Genomic DNA, 12,778 nt, shown 5'->3' with positions numbered 1-12,778 from the left:
AGCATTCTGTGAGGATTGGTGGGGAGGTGAGAGTGAGTACAGAGTAGAGAGGCGTGTCTGTCGTGCACAGTGGGAGTGTGATGTGTTCACTGGGACAGACTAGAGTCCGCACGGGGTGAGTGCAGCAAGGGGTGGAACTGAGAAGCAGGGACTGGCTCCTGGGACCCTGCCGGGGTGGGAAGGGCTTAGTGTTCTCTTGAGGCCAGTAGAGAATGGCTGTAAGCAGGCGTCAAGGGTCTCTATGGTGGTGATATGGAGAATGAGCAAGGAGGCAGAGAGACCACTCAGATACTCTTACAGCAGTAAGATGGTGGCCTGAGCAGTGGGCAGGGGAGGTAGAGGGAAATGCAGGAATGCTGAGATGTGGCTGGTAAAATCGACTGGGCTTTGCATTTGATTGGACAGGGAGGGCGAGTTAGACAGAGTTAGGGGAAGATGTCACTCAGGATTGCAACGTGGGCAACTGAGTAGAAAGTGATGCCCTTTAGTGAAATAGAGAAAAAGATAGGGAGCAGGTTAGGGCAGATATGGAATTTGTTTGAAAGTAACACAAAATAGGGAAGCTGGTGGAGCAGACACTGGTTTGAGATTAAGGCTGGACGTTTGTATGGAAATATCTAATAGTCAATTCCACAGAAGACCTGGAGTTCAAGATTAAAATCGGGGTGAGACATCTGGCTGTGGGCATCTCTGCATGGAGTGGGCATTTGAAACACCCTGAGAGACTTAGAAAATGTGGTGAGAAAGCATAGAGATGAAGACAGAGATTGAACCACACTTAGGAAACTACTTATTTAGGGTAAAAGGGTGTTGGAATAGAGCTAAAAAAAAGTAGCAATGAGGAAGAAAACTAGATAGTTTTCATAAAGGAAGCAGGAAACCAAAGAAGGCAGGAGCCTTTTTCAAGTAGGAATGGTGGAGCATACAGCTGAGGAGAATGAGGAGGGAGAGTAAGTTACAGGCACACCTGGTCTTACTGCACTTTGCTTTATTGCGCATTGCAGGTGTTACATTTTTCACAAATTGAAGGTTTGTGACAACCCTGTGATGAGCAAGTCAGTCAGCACCATTTTTCCAACAGCATTTGCTCACTTCATGTCTCTGTATCACATTTTGGTAATTCTCACAATATTTCAAACGTTTTCATTATTATATTTGTATGGTAATCTGTGATCAGTAATTACAACTCACTGAAAGCTCAGGTGATGGTTAGCATTTTTTAGCAAAAAAGTATTTTTAAATTAAAGTGCATACATTTTTTTAGACGTAATGCTATTGCACACTTAATAGACTACAGTATAGTGTAAACATAACTTTTATATGCACTGGGATACCAAAGTATTCGACTCATTTTATTGTGATACTTGCTTTATTTCGGTGCTCTGGGATTGAACCCGCAACATCTCTGAGGTATGTCTGTATTCTCTTGTGAAAGGAGTGCAGTCCATATGATGTTGGAGGTGGAAACCACATGAGAGGAGGCTAACACTGGAGAGTGGGAGGAATTGATCAGGGAACTCGTTCATTTTTTTTTTTTTTTAAGATTTATTTATTTATTTGAGAGAGAGCATGAGCAGGGAGAGGGGCAGAGGGAGAGAATCTCAAGCAGACGTCCCACTGAGCACAGAGCCCCAACATGGGGCTTCATCTCAGGACCCTGAGATCGTGACCTTAGCCAAAATCAAGAGTCAGCTGCTTAACAGACTGAGCCACCCAGGAGCCCTGAACTCATTCATCTTCTTAGAATATTTTAAATTCATGTGTGTTAATACATCTTGACACCCTTTTTTAAAAAATCTTTTTACTTTTTATTTTTTGAAGATTTTATTTCTTTGAGAGAAAGAGAGAGTGCACGTGCATGAGTGGCGGGGAGGGACAGAGGGAGAAGCAGACTCCCTGCTGAGCAGGGAGCTTGACTCAGGGCTCGATCCCAGGACCTTAACTGACTGAGCCATCCAGGCACCCCTAAAAAATCTTTTTAGAAAGGTATTTATATATAAATATGTTATATATTTATTAATATATTTATATATATATATATATGAATGAAGATAAGGAAAATTATACATGGAAAAATTTTGTAGGTGCATTTATTTGTTTTTTCTGCTTTTCCCTTCTCAGGAGATTTTGGATCAGATGGAGTCACTCAAGTTAGAAAATCGTCATCTCTCTGAAATGGTGATGAAATTGGAATTGGGTTTACACGAGGTACATAATAGAAACTTAAGTTTTTCTTTTTTTTTAAATTTTATTATGTTATGTTAGTCACCATACAATACATCATTAGTTTTTGATGTAGTGATCCACGATCCATTGTTTTCGTATAACACCCAGTGCTCCATGCAGTACGTGCCCTCCTTAATACCCATCACCGGGCTAACCAATCCCCCCTTCCCCCTCCCCTCTAAAACCCTGTTTGTTTCTCAGAGTCCATAGTCTCTCATGGTTCATCTCTCCCTCCAATTCCCCCCCCCCCATTTTTCCCTTCCTTCTCCTAATGTCCTCCATGTTATTCCTTATGTTCCACAAATAAGAAACTTAAGTTTTTCTATTATCCAGGCCTTTTAAAGAAATCACTTTGTAAATATTGATGTTGTAAAGAGCGAGTTAAGATCAAACTATGGAATGATCCTTCTGCAGAAACTTGCTCAAATAAAAAGAAGTCAAGACAATGATGGCAGTGAGCAAAATATCACTCTCCACTTCAGCAACTGGGAGATTTTTTTATATTATGTATATGACAAAATACATGTACAGTCTACGTTCTTAGTAGGGAGCATGTATATAAAGTGCTTAGCATAGTGCCTGGCATTTAGTAAGTGCACAATAAATGTTAGGTGCTATTATTATTGTTAGAATTATTATGTTCATAATACCTTTTTCTTATAAAGTATATCATCTTTTACATAATTTGGTTTTAATTATATTTCTATAAGATATAATTCGTTTAGTCAAATATTCTAGAATCTTTTGTGTTCAAAGTATTTTCACAGGCAATGTAATGTATGCAAGGATGAGTAAGAATTCTTGCCTTTAAGAGATGGAGAGTAAACTAGTTGGGGGGGTAAGAGGTGTGTGCCGGCTCCTGTGAAACGGGCAGAACATGGTCAGTTAACAGTGAGTTCGTAAATGGTATGGATGGCCTTTTAGCTATTTTGTTATAAAATTCTTATAATTTGCAAAATGACCCATCTATTCTGACCTATTTTAAATTAAAGTACATACATTTTTTTAGATGTAATGCCCAAAGATTGTAGAAGTTTTTTCTTTCTGCATTTCCAGAGACTCTGTGCCACCAGAGACGTAGGCTACACAGCAGCCCTATTCACTACTAAGTAGTTTTAAATTCACAGTCATGGATTATGGAGGCTGGGGAGGGAGAAAGTGCAAAACGTTAAATGAATACAGTATCGGGGACTATTTTTATAATCTTTTGGGACAAAAAGATTCTCTTAGCCATATGAAACCATAACGAATTTTACAACATAAACAATCTTACGAAATAAAAATGTAAAATTTGTGGATGGCAAAATACCCTATAAAAAAGACTAATAGACTGGGGGAAACAATCTATAAATAGACAAAAGTTAATATATTAATATAAGGATTTCCTGGAAAGATAATAAAAAGATTGGAATCCAGTAGAAAAATGGACAAAGAACAGAGATAATTCATAGAAGTAATGCAAAAGTCCAGTGAACAAGAAAAGCTGTTCAGCATCCTTAATAATCAAAACTAAGTACTTTTTTGCTAACTGGCTTGACAATGATTTTTAAAAATGAATGTAGCTAATATTGGCAAGGATATAGGGCAACAGGCTCTCATGCTCTGTTAATGAGAAAGTGAATTGGTATAGCCTTTCTAGAGGACAATTTAGCAATATCCATTAAACTTGTAAATATATATAGTGTATAAACTTCTGGGTCATGTGCATTTCTGATTTTGATAATTACTGCAGAGTAGTTCTCCAGAAAGGTCAAATCAGTTTGCATTCCCAAAGAACCCATCCTATAGGAGCAAATGTGCTGAAATGGTCATTTTGTGTTATTTGCAATGTACAAAATTTTGAAGTAAACTAAATGTTAGCCTCTAGAGGGATGGTTAATCTGTGGCTATCTATACTATGATTTATTATGTTGTCATTTAAGGTGGCAGGTGAAAGTATGCATCCAATCTTGCTCCTTCCCAAATCCCTCTAAAAATATAATGAGAGGATTTTTTTAAGTGCAAACCCACAAGGGATGGGAACCAGAGGAGAGGAGAAAGCAGCTAAGCCCTTTATAAGGGGGAAGTCGGAGGAAGGAAGGAAGGAAGAAAGATAATTTTATTTGCCCCTATAAAGCCAATATGAAGCTAGTATGGAGAAAGCCAAGAACCAACCTGATTTACACCACAGAATCTTCAAAAGGCTCAGGATTTGGCTGGCAATACCTGATCGAGAGAATCTTATGCAGTGATTATCTGTTCATATTTAAGAGTTGGGAACTCCTAGGGGTGCTTAAACCAGACTATGACCGGAGATTCCGTTGAGCTTAATTTCTCCTGAAATCCCATCTAACAGTGATAATCCTGTCCTTTTTTCACACAGCCCAGCGTGTGCTTGGCACATAATTTTTATATTACCTCTCACATTAATTTTTCTTTAATTGTTGTTAATCAAATAATAAATTTGAGAAAACTTTAAAAGATGCCTGGCAAAAGCAAAGCACTGTCTTTTTAAAAATATATATTTAATGACATCAAATATCAGACTCTGGCTGGTCAAAATCCCATCAAGCATTTTAAACTTCCTCTGGTTTTGAAATTACACACAGTGTGAACATGTTGTATGTATTTTTTTTTAAGATTTTATTCATTTGAGATACAGAGAGAGAGAGAGCATGAGCAGGGGGAGAGGCGGGTGGGGGGGGCCGAGAGGCAGAGCGGGGGCGAGAAGCAGGCTTCCCGTTGAGTCAGTAGTCTGATGCGGGGCTCGATCCCAGGACCCTGGGATCATGACCTGAGCTGAAGGCAGACGCTTAACCATCTGAGCCACCCAGGCGCCCCAACATGTTGTATGTATTAAGTATAATTTTTAGAAAGTTCCTTTTTGCATTTTACCACCTAGGAAGGTGGAATTACTTTTACAAATGAATGTTTTTGGATTAAGTAACAATTTTAATGAAATTATCTAATTATCTTAATAATGAAAGCAGTAGCTCTGATAAAATTATTTGCCACCTTTAAAAAATCAACAGTAGTTTGTAATTTAACTCCTATGTCCTGCAATTTTTTTTTTTTGAGATTTTAACTGGCATTGACAACTTACTGAAAAATTTTGTAACTTATTGTCACTACCAGCACACCAGTAGTCGAAGGCTACATTTTAAAGTGTATGTTTTAATTCTGTTTGTTAAACCACCTTGACCAGCTTATTTTCAGAAAATTCTTTACAGAAAAGACCAAGGTAAACATCATATTAAATTCCAAAGAAAATTACCATAATTTTTCAGAATGCTAACAAAATATTTCGTCATTAGAAAAAAAAAAAATGGTCCAGACTACTGTTTTTTCAGGTAGTATTACCAGGAAGCACCTAGAATTGAAAAGTAAAATTCATGATCACAGAACCCAGACCAGATTAGAGTAGGAATTCCTACCTTATACCTGAATGCTGTTTTACATGTATTTCAAATTGATTTCACATACCAGAACAGGTGCCAATGTTATGTAAAAGTCCTTAAGACCAGAGAGTACTTATTTAAAAGTTGTCCCTGCCAGCTGGAATTCCTTTTCAGAACCCTCCGTTCAAATGTCTTTCTTTGAACTAGGTCTCTCAATTTTCTTCCATAGATACTCTGGCAGAACCCATGGATGCTATTTTCTTTCTTTTTTCTGTTTCTGATTCTCTCTTGTAGCTCTCCTCCATCTGAGTTCCAGCCTTCCTCTGGCTCTTTAGATCTTCCTTGGCACATCAGGGAAGCCCGTCGTGCTCCTCATTTTCCACCCCCATTCACTGTAAGAAACAACACTTGTTTTCTCATAGGGGAGGGGCCAACCACAAATAGTCACTTTTTCCAAAGTAAAGCCATAGATGAACTAGTTACAACTAAAAAAAAAAAAATGTAATTTCCCACCAGCGGTATCACAGATCACAAGTATTCTTATACCAATTAAGTAACTCTAGTATTCTTTTTTATTAGGCAAAAGAGATTTCACTAGCAGACCTCCAGGAGAATTATATTGAGGCATTAAATAAATTAGTGTCTGAAAATCAACAACTACAGAAAGATTTGATGGATACTAAATCTAAGCTGGAAATTTCTACTCAAATGTGCAAAAAAAACCATGACAGGATCTTTAAACCGATACACGGCAGAGCACCTGAGTTCAAGAATACAGAATTCAAGTAAAATTTCTTCACAGTTTACTTAAAATGTGTACCATTATAATTCTCATTTCTTTGAGAATAATTTCAGGCTTACAGAAATTAAATCTTCCTCAAACAGCCCTATGTTTGACTCTGAAGTACAGTGTATACGAGTAAAGCTACTATGAGGTTACAAAGTGGTGGGGGGTTATAAAGCACTTTTATTCAGGTTTTAGTTTCACACACTCTGGATGTATGTGTAAACAATGTCCTTCCTCCCCCGAGCCTTTCCATGCTGCCTCCCACCTCTCGAACCCCCACTGATACCATAGGAAGTAGAAATTGGCTTTTTTATATGAAGAAAGCTTCCTTTGTATTTTTGGTCAATTAATTATGAGCTGTTACCATAAGAAGTCAGCATTCCATGAAAACCCACCTGGCTTCAGCTCTTACTATATGGCTTATGTGTTTTCCTACCTACCCACCAAAGCCCGCGCTGACACCTCACCTCCACTACCACCTTGACACCAGATCTCGTGTGCACAGTACTTCCCTCTGTCCTAGCACCAGACACACTCCATCTCCCTGGGAGCTTGTCTTCCTGGCTGTACTGTCCGTGTGTGAGGGCCGGGGCCTGGCAGTGGGGATTGGATATGGGCCTGAACGGATAGAAGAAGGGGTCTGAGTGGGCTGCTCATTTTATGAATTACAGCCTTCACTGGTTAGCTTGTGCCTTTATTTTTAAGTTCCTTTAACTTCCTGTAACAGTTTTGTGTTAAAAGAGAAAAGTCATTACAATTTATATTTGTTTTGTTTTCTAATCTGCTATCCAGGCCAACCCATGGCCCGTACAGACATGATGGAATAAAGACTGAGCACTGCAAAACAGGTCTTCATTCTCTGAGACGACAAGCGTTGGATAGTATAGAGCCCATGTCCAGGGTCCTCAGCCCCCTGAGTTCTCAGATCACCCCTTGCAGTTCCGTCTCTCTGCCTTCTAACTTTCTGTGCAAAGCTAACTCTTTGCCTTCAGTGCTAGATATAAATGAAGCCAACTCTTCGGACACTGTCTCTGAGAGTGTAAATGACCAAGAAGAGTTTATGTCTTCGGTATGGAAACTTTCTCATCTTACTAGTTTATTAAGTCTATTTAGTTTGGTTTTATTTTTTATTTGAAGGATAAAGGTGGGTGATGGGGTGTGTTGGTTTGTTTCTTACCAGTTCTCTATCTTGAGTACTCTGTATTATTCTCATGTTTTTCTGTCTTAGGATTTTGCTTGTGAAGACACATTCAGCCATGATTACTTTTCAAAATGCATCTTAGTTCTGAAAGTTAATAGCCATGCCTGTTTTTAACCGTAATTGGAAATTCCTTTCCTGCCTTTTTCAGAGAGGGTCAATTTTGTATTAGAATGGTTGGTTCAAGGAATATCTCTGGATGCCAAGATAGTCCTGAGGTCTAGACAGTGAAGAAGGAAGGAAGGAACTGTGGGAAAGGGAGAAAGAGGGTGGGTGGAGGCAGAGGAAGGAAGTGCATCTGACGCATCCAGAACATGGATTCAGTACCACGCAGGGTGACACTGCGCTGGCCCCATGTTCCTGCAGCTGCCGTGCGGACTTGAAGCACTCGCCTCTGGCCATTCATTGCCATCACCAGTTAGGGGTCCCACACCTGTGAAAGCTCAGTATTTGTGACTTTTGAATGTACCAACAAGTCCATGGAAAGGTTTTCTTTTCATTTTTAAAATAAGTCTCCACTTCACTTACATGTAATTCTGAAATCCAAAAATGTCCTGTAAACTGTCTTCCTACATTTGGCAGCAAAACTTACTTGGCACTAAAACCTGACCTGAACTGAACTGATGTGATAATATGTATAGATTTTATTTAATTTTACTTAGCATTTTACTTCAGAAATATCAATATGTTTGATTATGAGACATTACCTCAGACTCCAGTAAGGTAATACGGTTGATCCTCATTAATCATGGATTCTGTGTTTGTGAATTGCCTACTCGCTAAACTATTTGTAACCTTCTGTCAATACTTGAAGGACTCCTACGGCCATTTGTGGTCGTGTGCAGAGCTGTGAAAAATTTGAATCCCTAGACTTGCACATTCCCAGCTGAGGTTGGCCGAGGTGGCACTCTGCCCTTCTGTCCAGCTGTCACACAGAGGTGACCAGAGAGGGGAGGAGGTGGGGACAGCGTGGTGTAGCATCAGGAGTGTGGGCTCTGGGGCTGGTGAACAGGGTTGGAATCCCAGTTCTAGCACCCATTAGTTGAACGGCCTCAGGCAAGTCACTTCAACTTCTGAACCTCGTTTTCTCTCTTTTTTTTTTTTATTTAAAGATTTTATTTATTTATTTGAGAGAGAGAGAATGAGAGAGAGAGCGAGCATGAGGGGGGGAGGGTCAGAGGGAGAAGCAGACCCCCCGCTGAGCAGGGAGCCTGATGTGGGACTCGATCCCAGGACTCCAGGATCATGACCTGAGCCGAAGGCAGTCGCTTAACCAACTGAGCCACCCAGGCACCCCCTCGTTTTCTCTTTTATCAAATAAAGAAAATGGACTCTACCAGGATGAATCGTTTTAGGATGATTTGTGTGTGTGTGTGTGTGTGTGTGTGTGTGTGTGTGTATTTCCCCAAGGAGCAGTGATGCTTTATTCACTAACTCAGTGTTTGAGGTGACTCTAGAAATAACTACTGCATGTGAGGAGGGACTGTGTGTGGTACATGTCCTACATTACCTTTCTGAGGTCTGGATTCTGATAGACCATGGCCCCAGGAGTTTCAGATGAGGGATTATGGACTGAGGTTTTGGAGGAGAGAAAGTACTGATTTCACTTGGGATCTAATATGTTATCAGTAGATTTGCTGTGCTTTAAAATCAAAGTAACATATTCAGATTTTAAAAGTGAATTTGCAGTGACAGATATTAAGTATACTCTCTTCTGGGGTATTAAAGGCTATTAAAGGCTATATGTATACTTTATACAAAGTCTAAACAGACATTCTTCAGACCCATAACTAATATATTTATGTCACACTTTACATTTATACAATTTGGGTCAGAAAGGAAGAGGTCCGTGTTAATTTTTCCAGAACGGCTTCTTTCTTTCTTTTTTTTTTTCTTTACTAGTCTTATTATTAGGATAAAAACAAATCTCTCTTCAGAAGAAAAAGTAGTTTTTTAAAAGTCACCTTTTAATATTTCTGGTTAGAAAATAGCATGAAAATGAATGTGAGAAGTACACTATTCAACTTACGTATGTCAAAATTTGTTTCTCCTCCAGTGTCCCTTGCCTGTATCTCCTCTTGGTTCCATAGCTACCAGATTTTTGGAAGAGGAGGAGCTGAGGTCGCATCATATTCTAGAGCGCCTGGATGCCCATATTGAAGAACTCAAAAGAGAGAGTGAAAAGACAGTGAAACAATTCACGACCCTAAAGTAGCCTCTTGAAAAAAAAAATCACAAACTTGGAAATGAAAATAGACCCTGAAGAGTTACTGTCACGTGGAAGTGGTGGCTCTTTAGAACACGAAGATGCAAAAAATGCCAAGATGAGACATCCTAACACTGTTGTGAAGAAATCTGAAAAACAGATACTTCTCTAAGGCATTTTCACCGCACTGGTTTGTTTGAAGAACTTTTTCCAGCAATAACTTGTAAGAATAAACCACTTTGCTAGCCTTTTTTTTCCCTTACATTAATATTTATTATAAAGTGATATTTTCTCTTGACTTAAATGTGAATAGCTAGAGACTAATTAAAATAAAGATTTTATGATACAAGTTGAAGATAAAGTAACTACAGAAGTACGTAGTAGGAGTACGGATTTCAGAGTCAGCTGACCCAGATCCAGGTCGATGCGCTGGCGTTGCTGTTTACTAGCCAGTTGGGCTGCTAGCATGTCCAGGGGTGAAAGAACTTTGACAGGAAGCCCTCTCTTGCTCCGAACACAAGTATTAGAGAGAGGTGGAGGGAGGGGACGGGCTGGTTTTAGGCGTGGGGTGCCTATGGAATGTCAGATGGAAATGCTCGGCCTCTGCATTTCTGAGACGTTTAAAGGGGAGACAAAGATCTGTGTGTAGAAGGTGTTAGAAACCATGGAGAGCCGATAAGATCCACCTGGTAAAGTTTCCCAAGGCGAGTGTGTAGGGAGAGAAGAGCAGAACGCAGGGCCAGGGGCGCTGAAGGACGCCAGCATATGAAGGTCCCAGGAAATGGATCAGTGGAGGAGCTAGACCCCACAGCTCCATGTCCAAACCAGCGGGAGGTCCCGTCGGTTCTGCTTCCAAAATCTATCTCAGATGCAGCCATTTCTCCTCCAGTGCCCCCACCCTGTCTAGACTAACCCATTTCTCACCTAGATGCTGCCAGTAGCCTCCTACCTGGCATCCGTTCCACTCATGACACCAGGAAGTGAAACAGTGGCGCTGCCACCTCTCTTGAAACCCTTCAGAGGCTTCTTGCTGCACTCAGAAGAACTCCAAATTGCTTACCAGAGCCTACAGGGCCTTGGGTAACAGGGCCTGCCTGCATCGCCCCCTGCCTCGTCCTTCGTCCACGGTGCTTCAGCCACGCTGGCCTCCTTTCTGCTTCCGGTGCAGCCAGCTTCAACCTGTTAGGGTCCTTGTCCTTGCTCTTTGCTGGAATCCCTCTCTCACCTCACCCATGATTGGGGTTTCTTGCCATCAGGTGTACACTCTAATGTCTCCCCTTGAGGAGATCTCTGACTGGCTTCTCCCAGTTTCTCTAGCTCACTGCCTTGAGTTATTCCCTTTATAGTACTCCCCACTCTGAAATCATTCTGTTACTTCATTTACGTTTTTTGTTTGTTTATTTTGATTTGTTTTAAGTAGGCTCCACGCCCACCGTGGAACCCAACATGGGCCTTGAACTCACGACCTCGAGATTGAGACCTGAGCTGAGATCAAGAGTCAGACACTTAACTGACTGAGCCACCCAGGGGCCCTATATGTTTTTATTGTCTGTTTCTACCCGTAAGCTCCTTGAGGGCAAGGGACGTTGCCTGTCTGGTTGGTGGTGGGGTCCTCATGACCCAGCACAAGCCTGGCACTGGGCAAGTGCTCAGATGGTTTGAACCAGTGGATAAATGTCCTTCCTCAGATGCACCACGTTTTCCCTTCATGCCTATGTACGTGCTGTCCCTTGGGTCAGCCTCCTCTTCCCATACTTTCACATGCCCCTACTGTCTTACTCGGCAAAGCCTTCCCACAGCCCCTGACCAGATTAAGAGAGCTTCTCATTTCTTAGCACACCCTGTGTGTGCCGCTTCCAAAGTACTGACCACGTCATGCTGTCCAATTTCTGTCTCTCCCAAAAACTCCTTAAAAGCAGGGGCAAGGTCCTGTCTACATCCAGAGTGCTGTCTCACACATAGTAAATCCTAAATGACTACTCAGTACCTAAAAATCGCTACCATTCTGGGCTTCATTGCACTTACCTGTAAAATGGGGATGATACCTCATGGGGTTGAGAGCATTTGTTGAAAATACATTTTTTTTTTTTAAAGATTTTATTTATTTATTTGACAGAGAGAGACACAGTGAGAGAGGGAACATAAGCAGGGGGAGTGGGAGAGGGAGAAGCAGGCTTCCCGCTGAGCAGAGAGCCCGATGCGGGACTCGATCCCAGGATCCTGAGACCATGACCTGAGCTGAAGGCAGACGCTCAGTGACTGAGCCACCCAGGCGCCCCGAAAATACATTTCTGAAAGGGCTTTGCAGACTCTAAAAATATTGTACCCATCTGGATCGGTATGCAGGGATTTCTGAGTTTCAGACTGTCCCAAGCTTCCGCTTAAAATATGTAGGGTACAACCCTAAATTTCCACGGCACATGCCGACTAGGAGGAACAAGGACAGACTCTAGTCGCTGGAGATACTTAAGGAATCGTGAGGTTACTATGTACTTCTTAAACTTCCACCACGTTGTTAAAGTTGAGGTCAACAGTCTAAATTTGTCAGAATGTTCGACTGTAATTTAATCTCCCAACTTTGTTTTTCAAAAAGATATGCCAAATATTAAAATGTGTCAAACTCAATTTGAGCTAGTTTCTTAATACACATTTTACAAAATCTGTGCTCAGGATACTCACATGAGATGGAAAGGTAAGGGTGTGCTCATCTACTTTCGGTGTTTACAGATGATGTTGTGTTGGGTGAGTTGCCTCATTCCTCTTGGCCAGCATTCCCAGTGAGGTTTGGTCTGGATTTCTATGCAGATTTTAGCTGACGAGGCAAAGTTGAGTTCTCACTGTGAGTGGGATGCTGCCTTTCCATGGAGCCTCCTTTGATCTCAATAAGCCTAGGAGGGAGTGGGTGTCACTGTTCCAAAGCCACAGGGAGGATTTAAGTGGCTTGCCCAGGACCCGAAAGCCCCGGCTCTCCTTAGCTGGGCCTA

General features: G+C 41.2%; 1 protein-coding gene across 12 annotated transcripts in view; it reads left to right on the top strand.

Moving 5' to 3' along the window:
* The window catches only part of CEP63 (centrosomal protein 63), a 58,036-nt gene extending 47,992 nt beyond the window's left edge, over positions 1 to 10,044 (top strand). For 9 of the 12 annotated variants that reach the window (XM_036077064.2, XM_036077063.2, XM_078071635.1 and 6 more), the window contains 4 exons: positions 2,122 to 2,208; positions 6,183 to 6,388; positions 7,183 to 7,459; positions 9,645 to 10,044. In XM_036077064.2, coding sequence (XP_035932957.1) covers positions 2,122 to 2,208; positions 6,183 to 6,388; positions 7,183 to 7,459; positions 9,645 to 9,803 — 729 coding nt within the window. In that variant the 3' untranslated portion in view covers positions 9,804 to 10,044. Of the gene's footprint in view, positions 1 to 2,121; positions 2,209 to 6,182; positions 6,389 to 7,182; positions 7,460 to 9,644 lie in introns of those variants that run through there. The other 3 variants (XM_078071641.1, XM_036077075.2, XM_078071640.1) reach the window with 2 other exon arrangements.
* Positions 10,045 to 12,778: the final 2,734 nt, after the last annotated feature.

Source organism: Halichoerus grypus, chromosome 1, assembly GCF_964656455.1.
Source record: "Halichoerus grypus chromosome 1, mHalGry1.hap1.1, whole genome shotgun sequence".
Taxonomy (NCBI): Eukaryota; Metazoa; Chordata; class Mammalia; order Carnivora; family Phocidae; genus Halichoerus; species Halichoerus grypus.
Note: the sequence above shows the minus strand (reverse complement) of the source record. Positions and strands in the feature narration are given on the sequence as shown.